This window comes from Phaenicophaeus curvirostris, chromosome Z, assembly GCF_032191515.1.
Source record: "Phaenicophaeus curvirostris isolate KB17595 chromosome Z, BPBGC_Pcur_1.0, whole genome shotgun sequence".
Taxonomy (NCBI): Eukaryota; Metazoa; Chordata; class Aves; order Cuculiformes; family Cuculidae; genus Phaenicophaeus; species Phaenicophaeus curvirostris.
Genome location: NC_091431.1, coordinates 26,977,778 through 26,996,707, shown reverse-complemented (window position 1 = coordinate 26,996,707; position 18,930 = coordinate 26,977,778). Strand labels below are relative to the sequence as shown.

The window sequence follows — 18,930 nt, the reverse complement described above, 5'->3', positions numbered from 1 at the left end:
TCTTCAAAAGTTCTTCCTTCTCTCTGTTGCAATTTGAACAGAACGTATTTTTTACTTTTTTGAAACATTAATGTTTCTCTGCTGATGAGGGTTGCGTGATCTCAAAAGGGTGTCTTCTGCTAGGATGTAGTATTATCTGATGTAGATTCATTTTAAATTTATTTTCTGACTTGACTGTCTTATTCCTGTAGAGTGCTTTACTCTGCAGCACTTATGGAATCTAATAATGGTCATGTACTAATGCCATACCTGAATTAATAGAATTTTAAAAATTGAAAGAACGGGTTTTAGTGAAAACCAATTTGTCCTCATGTTTAAGCATGAACTATTTTATGCATCTTAAGGAGTGTTTTTTAATACACCTATACAAATGTGTATCTTACAGTTGTAGTACTAAGATGCTGTTCATGTGTGCCTAGAATGCATTTTCTTTTGAATGGATTTTGAAGAAAAAATGCAGTGTATTAGTATTTCACTTTTTTGAAAGTGTACTTCAGAATAAAATGTTATCAGGGTGTATGTTAGTATATGAAACTAATTTAGGCATTATTTTTTGCTACAAGGAATTTGTGTTGTCCTCCTTTCTTGATATGAACACTGAAGCATTACATGTTCATGTCAGAAATTGAATGTCTCTGCTTTACTAGAACTAAAACTGGAGTAACCTTACTTTAGGTCCATCTGTTGAGGTAATTTATTTTATGTTTTGTTATTATTGTAAGATGCAAGGCAGGGGTAAATTAAGTAATCATTTGTCATAATTATTTCACTATAATAGCATTTATCCTGAAGCAATTTCTAAAAAATGTTTTGGAGAAATATCTTCAATTGCTTTCACTTGAATTAAAATAGGATAATTTTACTGTTTTGGTTATGATATCTTATAGGGATGCTTCCTTTGGTACTAGCAGTTTTCATCTGACATTGCTGGACTGTTTTCATGCAATAAACAAGGTCAGTAAAACAATATTTTTCACATCGTAGAAGATCAGATAAATATTGCCCAGCAGAAAAATACTACTTAGGAAGCTAGGATCTGATTGGAGCTGTACAGTAGATTTTCTGATAATTGCATAGGCTGTTGTGTATTATGCACTGCAACAAAACTTCAAGATACAGCATGTGTAGAAGTCAACCAGTACCTTAGATAGTCAACTACTGAAGATTTTTAAGGAGGAAATTCCAAATTCTGTTTATGTAATCTTTCATTACAGTGATTTACACCTCTAATGCATAAGATTTGTGTGACAGGTTTATTACAGCCTGCCTGGTGTTACATTTTAAGCTGAATATAGGGTATGAAAGTTGTTTTGGATTGATAAGTGATATTTCTTGGGCATTTGCAGCATGTGTTAATGGTTTCATGTTTTGCTTTAGTAATACAAATAGAAGAAATGTTGGAATATGGGTGCTTTTTTAACTACAAATTATCATAATCCAGTGTTATATAGCAAAACAGTGGTGAAGTAACATGGTTATTTCACCTCCCAGTTCCACGAAGGATGGGGGATGTTACATGCATTCTTTTTAATCTGTATGAGTAGTGAAATGGGGAATTCTGCAGCTCTCTTCACCCTACGACTGTCTTTCATGTTATAGGTGTCTCTGCCGAATTATACTTGCAGATTTGTGATTTTCAGCTTTTTTGGATGTTTTAACGTTGGCTGCTTCTATGACAAGAGTGGTGAATTGCTATTCTTACTACTAGTGAGCAACAAGGAAAACTAAAGAATATTATGCCATGAAAGATGAGATTAGAATGTAATGTCTTGAGTATCTGGAGATTCAGAATTATTTGAGTTTGTGCTTTCTGACTTCATAAGCCAGTTACACAAACGTTTATATTTTTTCTACAATACTCATTGTTGTTATGGGATAATTAAGGGACATCAAGGATCACACTAGTGCTTAGACTGTGTGTCTACAAACCATTTAAAATTATTGATGATATTAACATTGTAATGACAGTGGATAGCATTTCTGCATAAAAGTATTTGCAATCCTTGAATATGAAGTTTAGAATGTATTCATAATTTCAGTAGATAAGTTTTGCCTTTTATTTTTCTCTTTTTTTTTATTTTGTATACCTAGCAGCAATAAAAAGATTGAGTACTTCTGTACTCCGGAATTTTGCAAGGGTTTGATGAAAATAGAAGAGAGCGGATTTTCTTGTCTAACTTCACTTACATTAAAATTTACTGTTTTGAACCAAGACTGAGTTGATATGTATTTCTTCAAATATATGAAGAAATATCTCTCAAAGGGTAGAACACATAGTAAGGGGCTTTCAGTAACCTAGAAGAGTGGTAAACTGTCCTTATTGAAAAGGTATTGTCTTTGTTAAAAGCTGTATTCTGAATTTTAGGCTTTGCAGTATGGTTTCCTGGATTTCAATACATTTGATGTAAATGAATATGAGCATTATGAAGTAAGTGTTCAGAATCAGTCTTCTGGATTCTTTGCTGTTAATAATACTGAGATGATTGTTTATTATATGTGCATTTTTTGGAAGTATTAGGTCCAATTTCTGTTTTGTCTTTTTAAACTTTGATTGTTGAATAAATATGTATGGTCAGAGAGTGAATAGTAAAATTCATGTTTAAGTCTCAAACGTGGTGGGGAGATGGAAATAAATACCTATTTCCTATTATTATTAAAGCCCTGTAAGATGATCAGGAAGTAGGAATTGGGCTGCCTTTTAGAGGTTGTGCATATTCTTGAGCAGTCTGAAAGACAAACTCAAGGGAATACAAGTCCAAGTCTAACTCTGGAGAACGATTGAAGTGTGTACCCATGAACACATGGCAAAGGTATAATAACACACTTTGAGGTAAAGAAGAAAACAGGGCTGGGAAAATCCAAGGCTGTAAAATTCACTTTGGGGCATGGGAAGTGAGTGTGACAATGAAGGACTGCAACTCTTGGCTATACGCAGTCTTATAAATGCAAAGCTGCCAGTTATCTGTAAAGAGAAAATTAAGTGTTCTTAGGATTTAAAAAAATCATTATTTGGATTGTAAACAGAGGTAAGGCCAAGGTCATAACTTGGAAACCTATAGAAAATTAAAGATTGAAAGTTTCCCTTCATCTGCAGGGCATCAGTTGTGTTGTTCTAAAACTCTGAAAAAGGGAAAGACAGGCAAGGAAAGTGAGGTAGAGAGCATCTGGCATCCTCTTGATCAAACAGAAAGCCAGCAACTAGCACAAGTTCCTTTGGCAAAAATTGTATGTCAGTTCTATCTAGCATGTGTTTTGAAACAATAAGGAAAAGCCTGAAAATACAGGGATAATGATAAACCAAGCATTTTCTCTTGACAGAGAGCAGAAAATGGAGATTTTAACTGGATAATACCAAACAAATTCATTGCCTTCAGTGGACCTCATTCAAGAAGTAAAATTGAAAATGGTATGCTTAAAAAAGGAGGTGGGGGACACAAGCCCACTGCTTTCTTAGTTGATTGTTATCAGTAAGAACAAGTTTTAAAAATTGTTCCTCAAACAGTGTATTTTTCTCTTGGCTCTTTTTCTTTTATAAGAACCCTGGCAGTAAAATTTTAATGCTTGGTTTAATTCTATCTGACCCTAGGCAATTATGTTAAAATTCCATTTTCAGTTAGTCTATTTCTTTATGTTGAAAGTGAGTTCTATTTTGAAAGTTTTTTTTCATCTCTTGATTTTAGAGTCTTAGTTTATTTCTGCAGTTTGAACCTTACTCTCTTTTTTTTTTGTTTTTCCTTCTTTTTTTCAAATAGGCTATCCTCACCATGCTCCAGAGGCTTATTTCCCATATTTCACGAAGCATAAAGTTACTACTATAATACGCCTCAACAAAAAACTGTATGATGCCAAACGATTTACATATGCTGGATTTGAGCATTTTGACATTTTCCTTGCTGATGGAAGCATACCTAGTGATACTATAGTTAAAAAATTTCTAAATATTTGTGAAAATGCTGAAGGTGTTATAGCTGTTCATTGCAAAGGTATAGTGTGAAACCAATTTATCTTACAAGTGGTGCTTGTAGTAACTGTTCCTGAGATGTTTTGCATTTTAATTGTGTTATATCTACTTACTAATGCCTCTGCCAAACTGCAGCTTTTCATTAGAGTTTCTTTCTGTGCTTCTGTTCTGTACTTTGTCTTCTAATTTTTTTTAAGTTCCAGAAAAATCTTCCCAGCTATTTCCAAGAATGAGGCTGGGGAAAGTGAGCTTTCCAGTATTATCAGCTCTTCCTGTTAGAAAGTATTAGCACTTTCAAAGGAAGTTTTGAGCAGGTGTTCTAAATCCTGGAAAGGTTCATAGACTTTTCTGAAAATACAGGGTTAAATATACTGTGTCTTAAAGTGTTGAAAATGTCAGTGCAGCTTTTTGTGGCGATTCATAATGATTATTCTTCCAGAAACACAGGAATCTTTATCCCCCAGAAACGCTTTGTACTATCTACATTGGGCACGCTCTGAATATCTGTTCCTTGGCAGCTGAACTCTGGAGGAACTGGTAGTTTAAAGATACAATTTCCTGTGTTTCTAGAGGAACTATATTTCCCTTCACACAGCCTCTTTACTAGTCTATCATACGTGTGTTCTCCACAAACTTTGCCTCATTAACATATCTGATAACGCAGTGATTGAAGGAGAAAGGCCTTTTCTTAGCCCGTTTGCCTGAGACCTGCAAAAACTACTTTTTTATTCCTGGATCTGCTGTCCATTTGCTGCACATTTAACGAGATTTTACTGTGAAGTGAAAAAATTTTTAGGAACAGCATCTTGACTGCTGGGAAGCAAAGTGCGTATTTTTAACTCTCCACTGAGATGATAGATTCAGGCATATTGCTTAATTGATTATGTCTGAATATTGAGTATCAGTGGTATAAGTGCTTTGTTTTCATTCAGATTGAGATGTACATTGGTATTCCTCGTACTTATGGTCTAGACTACCTTGAGTTCCTCAGTATGCTTTTACTCCTGAGAAAGAGTAGAATGCTGTGGCTTATTCTTAAATCCAGGCAAGATAAGGGAAGTATTGTGTGGTTGTCTTGGTGATTGGACCATACCGAAGATTTTGCACTGGTGTTAATCAAATGGTTGTTAAATGAGAGAAGGTGATGTGTGGTTGGATATTTACAGCAAGTGATGGAGGAGAGGACATACTTAGCTGGAGCTGTTGTCCTTTCCTTCTCAAGTTTCCCAAGATAAATAGACCTGTTTTGATGGCTGTTGCAATAAAGGTTCCTCATTCTGGAGTACTTTTTGCCTGTTGCCAGTATCCAGACTTGCTTATTGTAAAGTATCTTTTCCTTGGAAACTAAAGTAACGTTAATTAGAGGAGGGATTGGAAGAGCAACTGGTTTCAGTGCAATGTATGATCAGTTTGCAAGAAGAGGCGTAGAGCATTTTGGGTAAAAGCCAACAGTTTTATATCATGCATAAAAACATTCTCATCCCTTTATACATATTCACAGATGGATAGGTAAATAAAGATAGATTTATAGGTTCTTGTAAAGTTACTGGCTTTGGAAGGTTATCTCACTCAAAAAAATGTGAACAATCATAGAATCATAGAATGGTTTGGGTTGGAAGGGACCTTGAAGGTCATGTAGTTCCAACCCCCCTGCCACTGGCAAGAAACCCCAAATGTGTTAGTAAATTTGTATGTGTAAACAATAAAAAAAAATTGAAAGGGGAGTTGCACTTAAAAATTTGATCACTAACAGGTTTTTTGAATAAACTAGGAGAGTGTCTGTTTGTCCTAGTAATAATGTCTGTAGCTACAACAGATTCTGAAGGAAGATGAGCGTATAAAATAAGCCATTCTTTTATCTTATGCAGCTGGTCTTGGACGAACTGGCACACTTATTGCTTGTTACATTATGAAGCATTATCGGATGACAGCTGCTGAAACTATTGCCTGGATTAGAATAAATAGGCCTGGTTCAGTGATTGGACCACAACAGCACTTCCTGATGGAGTAAGTACAGTGACTGTAAATTATTTAAAAAATAGATCTAGATGTCTTTTTATTGTGCACTTAGTAATCTTTAATGTTAATTCACTGTGTTTGGTGCTTTTTTTTTTTTTCATTTTATGGTAGCAAACAGGCAGAACTTTGGGCAGAAGGAGATATTTTCCGTGCAAAACTGAAGGGAAATGATAAACTTGCTGTAAGAAGAATTCTGTCAGGAGTAGATGATATTTCAATTAATGACACAAGAAACAGGAGAACCATCCAAAAGGACATTGAACTGGTAACCATCTGAATATTGTATTCTTGTAAAAGTTGTAATTCTGTTGTGAATCTCTCAGGTTCTGATCAAACTTATGAGTACACTAAAATTATGTGAATCAGATTCTTTTTCTGTTTTATATCAAGGGATATGAGAGGGGAAAAAAGGTACTGATAGGAAGTGTGAGAAATGAAGTGTAGTACAGAAATGAAGTAGGAGCATCTTTTTTATACTTGAGTCTTTAGTAATTAGGTAAACACTAGTACAGACAGAGTACTCATGATTTGCAAGCAAAACAACTGTGATTTTATTTTGGATTGTCTTTTTACTTCATTGTGTGTGTTTAAAAGGATGAAAGTATTTTTTCTTTTTTAGTTTCTGACTAATTGCAACTTCTGTAGTAATTTTGCTGCCGCCTTTTGAAATAATAGTACAGCTTTTTAAAAAAAAGGCAGGTGAAAAGGGGAAATGCCGTACTTGAATGAAGATTGTACTGTACCTAAGCAAAGATTTGGTATTATGTTTCCATTGTGTTAAAGGTAGGCAGCATTTTGATGCATGTAATTTGTGACACCACTTAATGATTTACAACTTTAAAAGCAGCAAACAGGAAACTGGAAAGAACAGAATTATATTTATGCAAGTGAATTTCCTTTGATTTTATGCTGGCATAACTTTCCTGTTGGGATTATTCTACCTTTAAGTTTTAAGATAAGATTGATTCTTAAATGTTTAATTGTCTGTGTTTTAACCTTGCTTATGCCTTCCCCGCACCACTTATCCAGTACAGTGATGAAGATGAAACAAACTGTGTAACACAAGGTGATATGCTTCGTGCTCTGAAAAGTAGAAGGCAGAGAAAAGGTCCAGCTGCATCTCCGCTAACGTAAGTCAGTTTCTGAATGTATGAATGCAGGAAGTACTTCTGTCCTCTCCTTTACACATACTTACCTTTGCCTCCAAAAGTGTGTTGGCAAGGCTGCTTGCTTTTAGTCATCTAGAATAAGTGCGAGATTCACTGTTTCTATGAAGTCTTGGAGAGTGCGAAGGAGACAGCAGAACTTGACTGAAGAGCTGGATTACTGGATTTTTAGTTTTCAGCATTGTTTTTTATTGCAGTGGTCTGTACTTTACAAGCTCCCTTATTTCTTGAATGCTTTACTCTCCGTTTAATGACAAACATTCTCTTATCTTTTTCCTGTGGTAGTATAAAAATGGAATAATATGACTCCATGTGGTGGTGTTTGGCTGAAATAAGGTATGCACTGTTTGCTGAAGTAAAGTCAGCTGTCTAGAGGAGGACAGTTGAAAGGAAAATCTTTAGCTTCCTTTCATTTCCCTCTGCTTGAAGGGGAACTTTCCCTAAATCCCGTGGCCTTTGGGATAATGGCTGGTAGATCTGAAAGGTAGAGAGCAGCACTATTTCATTATGAAAATTAAAGAGGAGTGCATTTCTGTCAGGGAACTTGGTATGTAAGTCTCTTTATTTTGTACAAATACTGAAATACCACATGTAAAAGAAAGCTCATAGTCACCTTTGCATCTGTTGTAGCTTGTAGCAGCTGTAGGAAGAAAACCTTTCTGTCTGCCCTTAAACTACAAGAGAATACAAGACTTGTAAGACATCTTGTTCTCATTTGGTTGCTAAGAAAGGAATGGTGACCCCTGGCTGTGAGATTTTTGCAAGTAACACAGCAACAGTCACAGACCAAGGACAATTTTTCATTTGTCCTGCTGTCTTTCTGTGGGGGGTGATTCTGCTAGCTGATGGCTTTCCCCTTCTTTTCCTTCTCCTCCCCCCTTCTTTCCCTTCTCCTCCCCCAACTTCTTTCCCTTCTCCTCCCCCAACTTCTTTCCCTTCTCCTCCCCCAACTTCTTTCCCTTCTCCTCCCCCAACTTCTTTCCCTTCTCCTCCCCCAACTTCTTTCCCTTCTCCTCCCCCAACTTCTTTCCCTTCTCCTCCCCCAACTTCTTTCCCTTCTCCTCCCCCAACTTCTTTCCCTTCTCCTCCCCCAACTTCTTTCCCTTTCTCCCCCAACTTCTTTCCCTTCCTCCCCCAACTTCTTTCCCTTCCTCCCCCAACTTCTTTTCCCCCCTTCTCCGCCCCTCCTACTGCTTGTTTTTTATAGTGTGCATTGTGGCACAAGGAGTTGGTATTTCTTTCTTCCTGTATGCCCGCATCATTTGTATGGTTTGTAGATTGTACTGGAGTGATTTGGTGAAAAATCAATATAGAGCTTGCTATATTTTTTGTGTTACAACTATTAAATCAAATATTGATAGGAGTATTTGACTGCCCAGCAGGGGTCAGAAGTCTTCCGTACTGGAAGAGGTGTCAGGCTTTTTCCGCTTTAGTACAGGCTCATCAAGATAATTAATCTTGCGGTGAATGAAACTTAAGCAAACAAAAAGAAACTTCAAAATGTGGTTTTATTTCACAGAAGACAAACAACTATAAAAGGCAAAATAAAAGCACAAGGAGTTGTGACAGTTGCTGTCTTTGAGAGCTGGAGGCATTGCTTATGTTTAAGTCTCAATGGATTTGCATACAAAATTTGTTAACCTTTATTGGAGTTGGTTGTATAAACTCTATACTTTGATTAATGTATACTTTGTATATGTTCTAATTAAGCAATATTCTTAACCCTTGGCAAGGGTTTATGAATTAACTTTTTGCTTCACAAGAAGATAACATATCATGTCATCTGTGTGTTTACATGAATTGTTTGTTCCTACAAACTGGTCTGGAATGTTCTAGTGTTCTAATGTTCTAGTATTAAAAAATACAATTGTAAAGTAGGTTGCATGAGTATAAGCTGATCAAGCTGCATAAGACATGGCAGCAAGTGGTCAGAGATGTACTGCTTCGGCATGCACTTACTTTCAAAAGAGTGATGCAGACTTCCTTTGGAATAGACAACTTTTACTAGGATTTCAGAAAATTTGCTTTGATTTCAGCAATACCTGGATACTACATTTGGCAATTTATGGTTGCATGGTTTGTTACAGTCATAGAATATGCAAGAAAATGCTTGGCAAAGGTTGTAAAGCAGTATGCTTTTGAAGAATTTGAAACAAGCTAAAATGCACCAATAGCTTTTGCTTTGAATTTTTGTTCATCTTTTCCTCCCCCTCCACCCACTTTTTTAGATGGCTCCTAGCTATGCTGGTGGCTACACTGTGTAGCATTGTCATCTGGTGGATTGTACGTGGCTCCCTTCTGCCAGCCTGCTATTCTGTCTAGATGGTTTAAGAACATAGTAACCATCAGGACCCCCTGAGAGAGAACCACTGTGTAAGTGTCCCATTCCATTTCTCTACAATAGCTCACACTTTCTGTCTAGTATGTCTCATAAATGCATGTTTTCATATCATGTTTCTTACTGGCTTGTTGCAAGAGTGAATTTCATTGCTCTGGCTTTGTTGTATTTTTGTATATATTATTTGGAATAACTGAGTGATTTTTATGGCTGGCTTGCAATACAAAAACATGCAGAGCTTTTATAATTCAGTTAATTTATAATTTTGCAGCCTTTTTTTCTCTGCATGCTGCTGCAAATAAACAAAACTGTGTTTGTAAAAAGGAAAAAGTACTGCTTTAAAATATGATCCTTTTCTTTGTGTATTGCAAATGAAGATTGTAGCTCCTGTTTAACTTTGAAATTCATGAACTTGCAGAGGAGCTTAGTTTCCTAAAGGATGGTTTTACTCATGTAAAATACCCGAAATTAGACTTGGATAGAGATATCAGGAGGTCTTTGTTTTTACTAAGAGATTGTAGTATTATGTGTCATAAGAGGCAGTAAAGTGGGGCTTTTTTTTTCCCTCTTAATGTAGAAGAAGGTGAGGCAGTATTAGCAGTATTAGGTCAAGGCTCGCTTGTTTACTTGCTTTCATCTTATTTTGTTCTCAATTGTTTTTTTTTTTATAGAGCCTTATGAGACTACTTGAATCCCTTCTTTCTGTTATTTGGATTCAGGAGCTGTTGAGTAAGGCATTAAAAGCATTTTAGTTCCTCAAATGTTGTTTTCACTCTTTCCCCACCCTGCTTTCATCAGAGTGGCTGTGTTGACTACTATCCCTTGCCTCCACTTAAAAGGTGCAATATTTCCGTCATGTGACAGCTTCCATCTTTGGCCAAACAAAACTTCAGCAGCATGCAGAATTGTCAGGAAACCCAAACAGAACTTTTTACTTGCTACTGCATCTCACTAGAGCTGCTCCACCACCACCATCCTCAAAGCAAAATGGTTACTTCAGGTGAACACTTGAAATTTCAGTGCTCTCAGAGAAAGAATAGGTCAGAAAAAATGTTTTACACTAGAGTACTAAGTAAGAAAAGGCTTTCTTTCCTGGCAGAACATTAAAGTTATGAGTTTCTATCTTTCTTGCAATGTTTTTTCCCTCACTTATAAAAAGCATGGGACTCCCTCTTCTGAAGTAAATGACCTAATAACTAAAGAATGAGAATTGAGGGACTTGTACACAACGTATTTATCCCGTTAGACTTAGCTGAGGTCATCTTAATCTATTCTTTTGGAGGAAAAGAATAAGAGGTGATTCTAGCTGTGGTTTGGGGTTTTTTTCCCATTTTTTCCCATTCCCTAACTTTGTCAAAAATATATTTAGATGAGATGCTTGTTTTCAAAATTTTACACCAAATGTAGCAGTATTTCTTGTCTGTTTTCCAGAAGTCAGGCCTCAGATTTCTAAACATAGGTTAAAAAAAAAAAAATTATCTGTCCCTTTTTTCCTGTACTGTAAGATCAATATCACTCTATCATCCTTTCTTTCACTTAAGATTTCTGTTTTGTCTAAAAACTCCCTATGTAGAGGGAAAGAGAAGAGACCATAATGTTTTAAATGAGTAACAATCCAAGCAATCAGGTTACTGGGGCTGCTGCCACATACCCAGAACTGACAACCCTACAATGCTGGTCTGTGTCCAAGAAAAGTGAGGAGAACTATTAAACATTCTGAGGGCCTGAAAGGGTCAAAAACAGAATAGTGAAAGCCAAAAGCCTGGAGAGCAATATTCTGTCTGGCCTGAAAGGGTCAGGAACAGAATATCATGCCAACAACAAAAGCTGCTCCTCCTGAAAGGGAGGATGTGGACTATCAGGGCTCTTGGCAACACGCTTAGTTTCTCATCATTCCAGGGCCCGAGTTAAATATATTTCAAGAACACCTGCAGGTCTAAGATAAGACCAGCACAAACAGAATAATGTGTGAATCCTTGGATGGACACGTAGTTCCTCACTTGTAGAACTTGCAGAACTTGTGTTCTCACGGTAAGAATAGCAGTAATGTAAACAGTGCACTCAAGCTTGGTAGAAACTGACAAGCTCTCCCAGGAGAGTATAAAAACTCTGGTTGAGGAATAAAGAATTGCTACTTGCCACCAGAACAGTAGTCCGTCTAGTCTGTCTAAGACGTCCCTGTGAGCTGGTCTCCGTCATTTGGTGCCGAAACCCGGGATACTCGGTTGCTAAAGGACAGGACGTCGCTCACCTTCACGAGCCGCGGTTGGCGAGTTGAAAACAAGGGCGAGGACAAGGGATTTTGAGGCAGACGACAAAAATGGGAATTGCTTTGAGTAATGAACGTAATATTTTTGCAAGTATGTTAACGTCCCTGCTTTGTGCTAGGGGGATAAAACTTACAAGAAAACAAGTTGATCATTTTTTAGATTTCGTACAAGAAGTTTGTCCATGGTTTCCTAAAGACGGTACAATTAATATTGAAACTTGGAATAAGGTAGGAGATAAGATTCAAAGCTATTATACTATTCATGGGCCTGAAAAGGTCCCTATTGATGCCTTCACCTTGTGGTCTCTGGTTAAAGAATGTTTAAGAGGAGACACAGGTGATGAAAAGTGGGTAAGAGAAACATGCTCCTCCATTAAACGACTGTATCCTTCGCTTCCCCGTTCTAAGTCTCTGGATGCTTTTCCTTCTTCGCCCCCTGCCGCCCCCCTCCCCCCCTCCCCGGGGTCCCGGAGCTCCGCTCCGGCCGCTCGCCACCACCACTGCCGCCACGAAACCAAGCAGTTTCAGCGTTACAGAAGGGCCTGTTAACAGATATGATAAGAAGTGGCTCAATTACCTACAACAACAGCTGGGATCATTTACCTGTCAAGCACAGCTGGTAGCTGCTGCTCTGACTGTAATCTGGGGCAGAAATACATTCTGTCAGAGACGCGGCAAACAGACACATTTTAAAAGAGACTGCCACACACAACGCCAGGAGAGAGGGCCTAGAATCTGCCCTCGGTGTAGAAAGGGCAAACATTTTGCCAGTTGGTGTAAATCAAAATGGGATAAGAACAGGACAGTATTGTCAGAAAACCAGGAGCAAAGCATGGTTCGGAGGCGCGTACCGACACAAATGCCTCCGCAGCAAGCAGTAGCTCTCACCTCAGAGCAAGAACCAGAGGCACCACCGAGATAGACGTGATCACCACCATCGCAGTGGTGCTGCAATCGTCTGCACTTCACACAATACCACGGAACGTAAACGGACCATTGGGGGGTGGCTTTACTAACTTGTAATTAGAATGATTGTCAATAATTCCATTGGGAATCTTTGTTTTACCTGGGGTCATTAATGCAGGCTGTACTGGAACGATTTAAGCAAGAGTATGGATGCTGTCTCCACTAGTGTTATGAACACCATTTCCACTAGTATTAATACCAACAGATAGCTGGATAGTGTATTTAATTTTATTCAAAGCAGCTGTGTTCCAAGCTGACTCTGTAGAGCATGGCTCACAAAGATTTGAGTCCATTAGAATCCCTGAAATACATTTGGCTTAGTCCCTATAAACTCAGCCTCTTATGTTGAAATGTAGTGTAACCCTTAGTTGTGCACGTTCCGCTAATCTTGTGGGGGAGAGATGTGTTAAATGCAATGGGAATAGACATTGGAATCATGAACGAGTGAAAAATTGGGTACATTTCAAAATTTAGTGGAAGAGCAAATAGATCACGGGCATACAGTCCCATTTAATAGTCCTTGGAACATACCCGTATTTGTGATAAAAAAGAAATCTAGAAAATGGCATTTATTACATGACTTTTCTAGACGAACTACAAGAGACCCTAGATAAGCAAGCAGACAATATCACCGCTAGATAAGTGTTGCTTAAACGATCAGCCTAGAAGAATGCAAAGATGGACTTAGTGCATTGTTAATTGCATGATCACCTGTTACAAAGATTGCTTGTTTTACCAGAATTGACTGATGCCGACTTTATGAGAGCGATGCAAGTAATAGTTTGGATGCCTATGCCTTCTGACTTTATATCAAAGGGCACTAGAATCATTCAACTGATTTGTTTTTCAGCAGTTGTACCCCATGAAGAGACAGAGGCTGTGGTTCAACTGACCAGTCCGTGATTCTATCAATACAGAAACTACAAAAGACTACCATAAGTGAAATATTTGTTAGACAATCGATATAAGCCTTATTAGATAATGCATCTATGTATTTTAAGGTTATTTCCGGTACCGTGTGTAATTTAAATATCCGTAACATGGAAAAATTTTGGATCCAATAGTAATAACCAACATTGTATGAATGTATTCAGCTAGCTGAGAAATGAGTGGTTGTATGCATATGTGTGTGTGTGTTTGAAGTACTTCAAACATATGTAAGACTCAGAAATTGGCTTTGATTGACCTTGAAAATACATCTCTGGGACCTTTCAATCTCAAATGTCCACTAAGCCGGCAAACAGGTAAATTTACCTGGGAATCTTTGGAATGAAAGGCTTCAGAAGGAAAAGTTTTAAAATGCCTAGTAAAAGGGAAAGTTTTGAGGTGCCTAGCAGGGCATGCAGCTGTGTGTGTGTGAGTGCCCCCCCCCGCCCTCCCACCCTTCTAAGTTTTTTTTTCTTTCTTTCAGCTTTGCAGCAGTCTAAAGGAGTTAACGGTGTTATCTTTCTAGGAAAATGTTGTGAGAACACTCTGCATTCCAATGTTGCTCGTCAGCAATTGCTGGGTCCTAGTGTAGACAACCTTTAGGGATAATTGAGGCAATAATAGACGAAAATTCAAAAGCTTCATTACAAATTATTCAGTGGATATTTTACCACATTAACCCCAAAAACCATATTCACTAAATTTGAAATGATTATAATGATAATCACTAAAGGAAGAAAAAGAAGTGTTCAGTTATTAGGCCAAGGCTCAACAATCATTTATATCCCAATGACAAAAGAATATGCTAAGTGCTGCGTAGCAAATATTTTGAATTTATAAGTAGATCTAATAGATTATCCAGAAAGTATTGACATCCATTTACCCAGTCATGGCATTATTGAACCATCTACTTCTCCATGGAATTCTCCTATATTTGTAGTGAAAAAGAAAACAGGGAAATGTAGATTGTTACAGGATCTTCGGGCAGTAAATAAGACTATGCACCCTATGGGAGCTTTGCAACCTGTGCTACCTAGCCCTATGGCAATACCACCAAATTATCAGAAAATAATAATTGATTTAAAGGACTGTTTTTATACAATATTGTTAGATCCCGATGATTGCCAGAGATTTGCTTTTAGCGTTCCTTCTGTCAATTACAGCGAACCTATGGACCGATATCAATGGAAAGTTTTACCTCAAGGTATGGCTAGTAGTCCCACTTTATGTTAGAAATTTGTAAACAAAAGTCTTGAACAAACTAGATTGTGTTTTCCAACATTAATTTGCATTCACTATATGGATGATATTTTGCTGGCTGCTGAATCTGTGGAATTACTGACAGCAGCCTATTCTCACATGGAACAACAATTAGAGCGAAATGGGCTGAAGATAGCCCAAGATAAAATACAGCGAACCTTTCCCTTCAAATACCTAGGATTTCAATTGTATCCTAAGTATTTTCCACCACAGAAAATTGCTCTTTCAGTACGACATCTAACAACCTTGAATGATTTCCAAAAACTTTTAGGTGACATTAATTGGATACGGCCGTTTCTGAAACTCAACACTTCAGACCTCAGCCCTTTATTTAAGATATTGGAAGGAAACCCTGACCCTAATTCCCCTCGTGGCTTGACTGAGGAAGCCTCTCAAGCCTTGACAAAAGTAGAAAAGGCCATGACAGATGCGAGATTAAATTATGCTGACATAAATAAGCCTTGGGAATTAATTATTCTTCCCACTAAACTATCTCCTACAGGAGTATTGTATCAGGACGGAATCCTCTGTTGGATTCATGGCCGTCATGGTCAGAATGTTGTCTTAAAATCGTACCCCCATAAAGTTGCAGAGTGTGTGCAACAAGGTCGAAAACTAAGTATAACTTATCTTGGAAAAGAGCCAGTAAAAATTATCTTGCCTTATAAACCTGATCAAATTACATGGTTGCTCAATATGATGGATGACTTTGCCTTATCCCTTGCAAATTTTCCAGGAGAAATATCTAACAAGTACCCATTAAACAAATTACTCAGTTTTGCAACATATCACTCCATTGTTTTTCCCAAAATTGTAAAACAAGCACCTTTACAGGATCCTTTGCCTGTATATACTGACGGATCTTCAAATGGTCGTGCTGTACTATTAGCACCGCCTGATCATTTTTTTTGGATTTTACAGGATGTTTCTGCACAAATGGCTAAACTATATGCTGTTTACTAGGCATTACTAAAATATGCGCAACCTTTGAACATTATTACTGATAGTTTGTATATTGTACAGGCTCTGTGTATGCTTGAAACAGTACCAATGATACATTCTAAAGTAACTTTCATTCAACAGCATTTAAGTCTTATACAGTCCCTGTTGCTGCAAAGGGACTGCCCGGTTTTTGTGGGGCACATTCGTAGTCATTCTAATCTGCCTGGTCCTATGGCACAAGGCAATCAATTAGCTGATGATCTGACAAAACCGCAAGTATATAATATATGTAAGGCTAAACAACTCCGTGAATTACATCACTTATCTGCCTGTACCTTAAGAAAAATGTGTAATATTACACGAGAACAAGCACGATTGATCGTTAAAGATTGCTCCTTTTGTGCTCCATTATTGCCTGCCCCTCACTACGGCGTTAACCCTAGAGGCTTGTTGCCTAATGATTTATGGCAAATGGACGTTACTCATATTCCAGCTTTTGGGAAACTTTCGTATGTTCATGTCACCATAGACACTTTTTCACATTTTTCGTTGCATCTGCTCTGTCAGGGGAGAAATTATCACACGTATGTACACATTTACTTCATTGCTTTAGTGTTATGGGGATTCCGAAAATGATAAAAACTGCCAATGGCCCTGCCTACATTAGTCAAGGATTCAAAACCTTTTGTCAACAATTTTCTATTCAACACAAGACAGGCATTCCGTATAACCCACAAGGACAAGGTATAGTTGAGAAATACAATCACCTTTTAAAAACTCAAATTAATAAACTAAAAAGGGGGACATGGGGAATAAAGAATACCCCATTTTCCTTATTATCACATGCCTTATTTGTTCTGAATTTTTTAACATTGGACGAAGATGGTCAGTCTGCTGCTGACAGACATTGGGATTATAAAAATAACAATAAGCCTGAGATATATTGGAAAGATCCAATGGATGGAAAAATACGTGGTCCTGATCCGGTACTAATCTGGGGCAGAGGGTATGTTTGTGTTTTTCCAACAGATGAAACCTCACCCCGGTGGATTCCGGAACGGTGCGTCCAACATGCCAAAAACAAAAATGGGAAAGCTGCGGAGACGAATGCAAAGACTGTCGTTGAGCAGAGACTGGGAGACGAGGATCCGGTTGGTAGCAATGCCGCTGAGCACCCTATGGCTGATACAACACGGATGTAAGGCAGAAACCTATTGGGCTTTTGTCCCCAATCCTCCTGTTATCCATCCAGTCACATGGGAAGAACCAGTGGACATACCTGTATACAATAATCAGACTATATTTATGGGACAATATTCTGATAAACATATTACGGCCTTTTCAGCAAACTTTAACTTTTCTGGAAAAATAGATGGAAATCCAATGTGTTTTCAGACTAATCATACTGAATTATTGTGTGAAGAAGTGATTGTTCAGCGTGATTGGAACAGTAATGTGTCGGCAGGGATTCATTGGGCTTTAGATTTTTATTATCCAAATTTTACAAATGGAAGTAAAGGTTCTGGAGTACCCCCACCGCGTATTCTCCCATGTCAAAATTTATCTCCTCCAAAGATGGATTTTGTACCATCTTGGAGAGTGTGTCATGCTAATGAAACAACATGTTCAAATACATCTCTATGTGACTGGAATATAATTAATAAACAGTTGCGGCCAATAAATTTAGTTTCTGGAATATGGACAAAAAATAATCGTACATTCTATTCTAATTTATGGAAGGCTGTTGCCGCCATTGGAAAAGTTAAGGCAAAAAAACTAAATATTACATGGACTCAAATAGGATCAGTATGGGCAATGAGAGAGACACAAAATGTCACTGAGTTTTATATGCGGGCTTGTGTTCCAGAACCTTATGCGTTCCTAAGTGGAATGTTGACCATTATTAATAATACAGTTAATTGTACCAACTGTCAAATTTCCAATTGCATAAACAGCACTAGTAATTCCTTTTTATTGGTAAAACAGCCTGATTATGTATATTTACCTGTCAATCTATCACAAAATTGATATGCGGATAGAGGATCAGAAATATTGGAAAAGGCAACGCAGCAACTCATGCACCGGCATAAGAGAATGATTGGACTAATAATAGCAGGAATTGCAGCCTTAATTACTGTTATTACTGTAACAACAGTAGCCTCCATTTCTTTGGCCACAAGTATTCAAACAGCCACGAATGTCAATGAGCTATCAATAAACATATCAAAGGCATTCCAAAATCAAGTCAATTGGGATGAGAAAATTGAACTACGTTTGAATTCGCTTAAAGATACTGTTGATATTATGGGGAGACAATTGCAGATCTTAGCAACTCAAGAATCCCTTTTGTGCCATGTAAAGTATCGTACTATTTGTGTAACTCCAGTGGAATATAATTGCACTGTATTCTCATGGCAGAAAGTCCAAAGTCACTTACAAGGCATTTGGGATAATGCCAATACTTCTTTGAACCTGGACGAATTGAGGCAACATATTCAAGATATGTTAAATTCTCATAAGATAGATCTATCTATGGCTGAACAGACAGAAACTTTTGTCAATGCTTTAAAATCTGCTTTTCCGTCTTTTGAATCTTTCAAACAAGGAATTTACGGCCTGATAATAATTGCTGTTGTAATCTTGTTGGGACTACTTGTCTGTCCATATGTACTAAGACTTATCATAAAACAATTCCGACAAGTAATAGTAGATTTGAGAAAAATTAAATTGGAACATATTAAGGACAAGCCAATACCACTTTCAATTTAACAAATAAGAAAGAGTGGAATGAGGAGAACTATTAAACATTCTGAGGGCCTGAAAGGGTCAAAAACAGAATAGTGAAAGCCAAAAGCCTGGAGAGCAATATTCTGTCTGGCCTGAAAGGGTCAGGAACAGAATATCATGCCAACAACAAAAGCTGCTCCTCCTGAAAGGGAGGATGTGGACTATCAGGGCTCTTGGCAACACGTTTAGTTTCTCATCATTCCAGGACCCAAGTTAAATATATTTCAAGAACACCTGCAGGTCTAAGATAAGACCAGCACAAACAGAATAATGTGTGAATCCTTGGATGGACACG

At 37.6% G+C, this 18,930-nt stretch overlaps 1 protein-coding gene across 8 annotated transcripts in view; it reads left to right on the top strand.

Annotated features, from left to right (window-relative positions):
* LOC138733740 (dual specificity protein phosphatase CDC14B-like) overlaps positions 1 to 18,930 on the top strand; it is a 58,569-nt gene that overhangs the window by 25,946 nt on the left and 13,693 nt on the right. For 7 of the 8 annotated variants that reach the window (XM_069881226.1, XM_069881230.1, XM_069881232.1 and 4 more), the window contains 7 exons: positions 888 to 954; positions 2,366 to 2,428; positions 3,319 to 3,406; positions 3,753 to 3,983; positions 5,830 to 5,968; positions 6,092 to 6,245; positions 7,010 to 7,110. In XM_069881226.1, coding sequence (XP_069737327.1) covers positions 888 to 954; positions 2,366 to 2,428; positions 3,319 to 3,406; positions 3,753 to 3,983; positions 5,830 to 5,968; positions 6,092 to 6,245; positions 7,010 to 7,110 — 843 coding nt within the window. Of the gene's footprint in view, positions 1 to 887; positions 955 to 2,365; positions 2,429 to 3,318; positions 3,407 to 3,752; positions 3,984 to 5,829; positions 5,969 to 6,091; positions 6,246 to 7,009; positions 7,111 to 9,374; positions 9,520 to 10,155; positions 11,283 to 18,930 lie in introns of those variants that run through there. The other variant, XR_011339448.1, reaches the window with a different exon arrangement.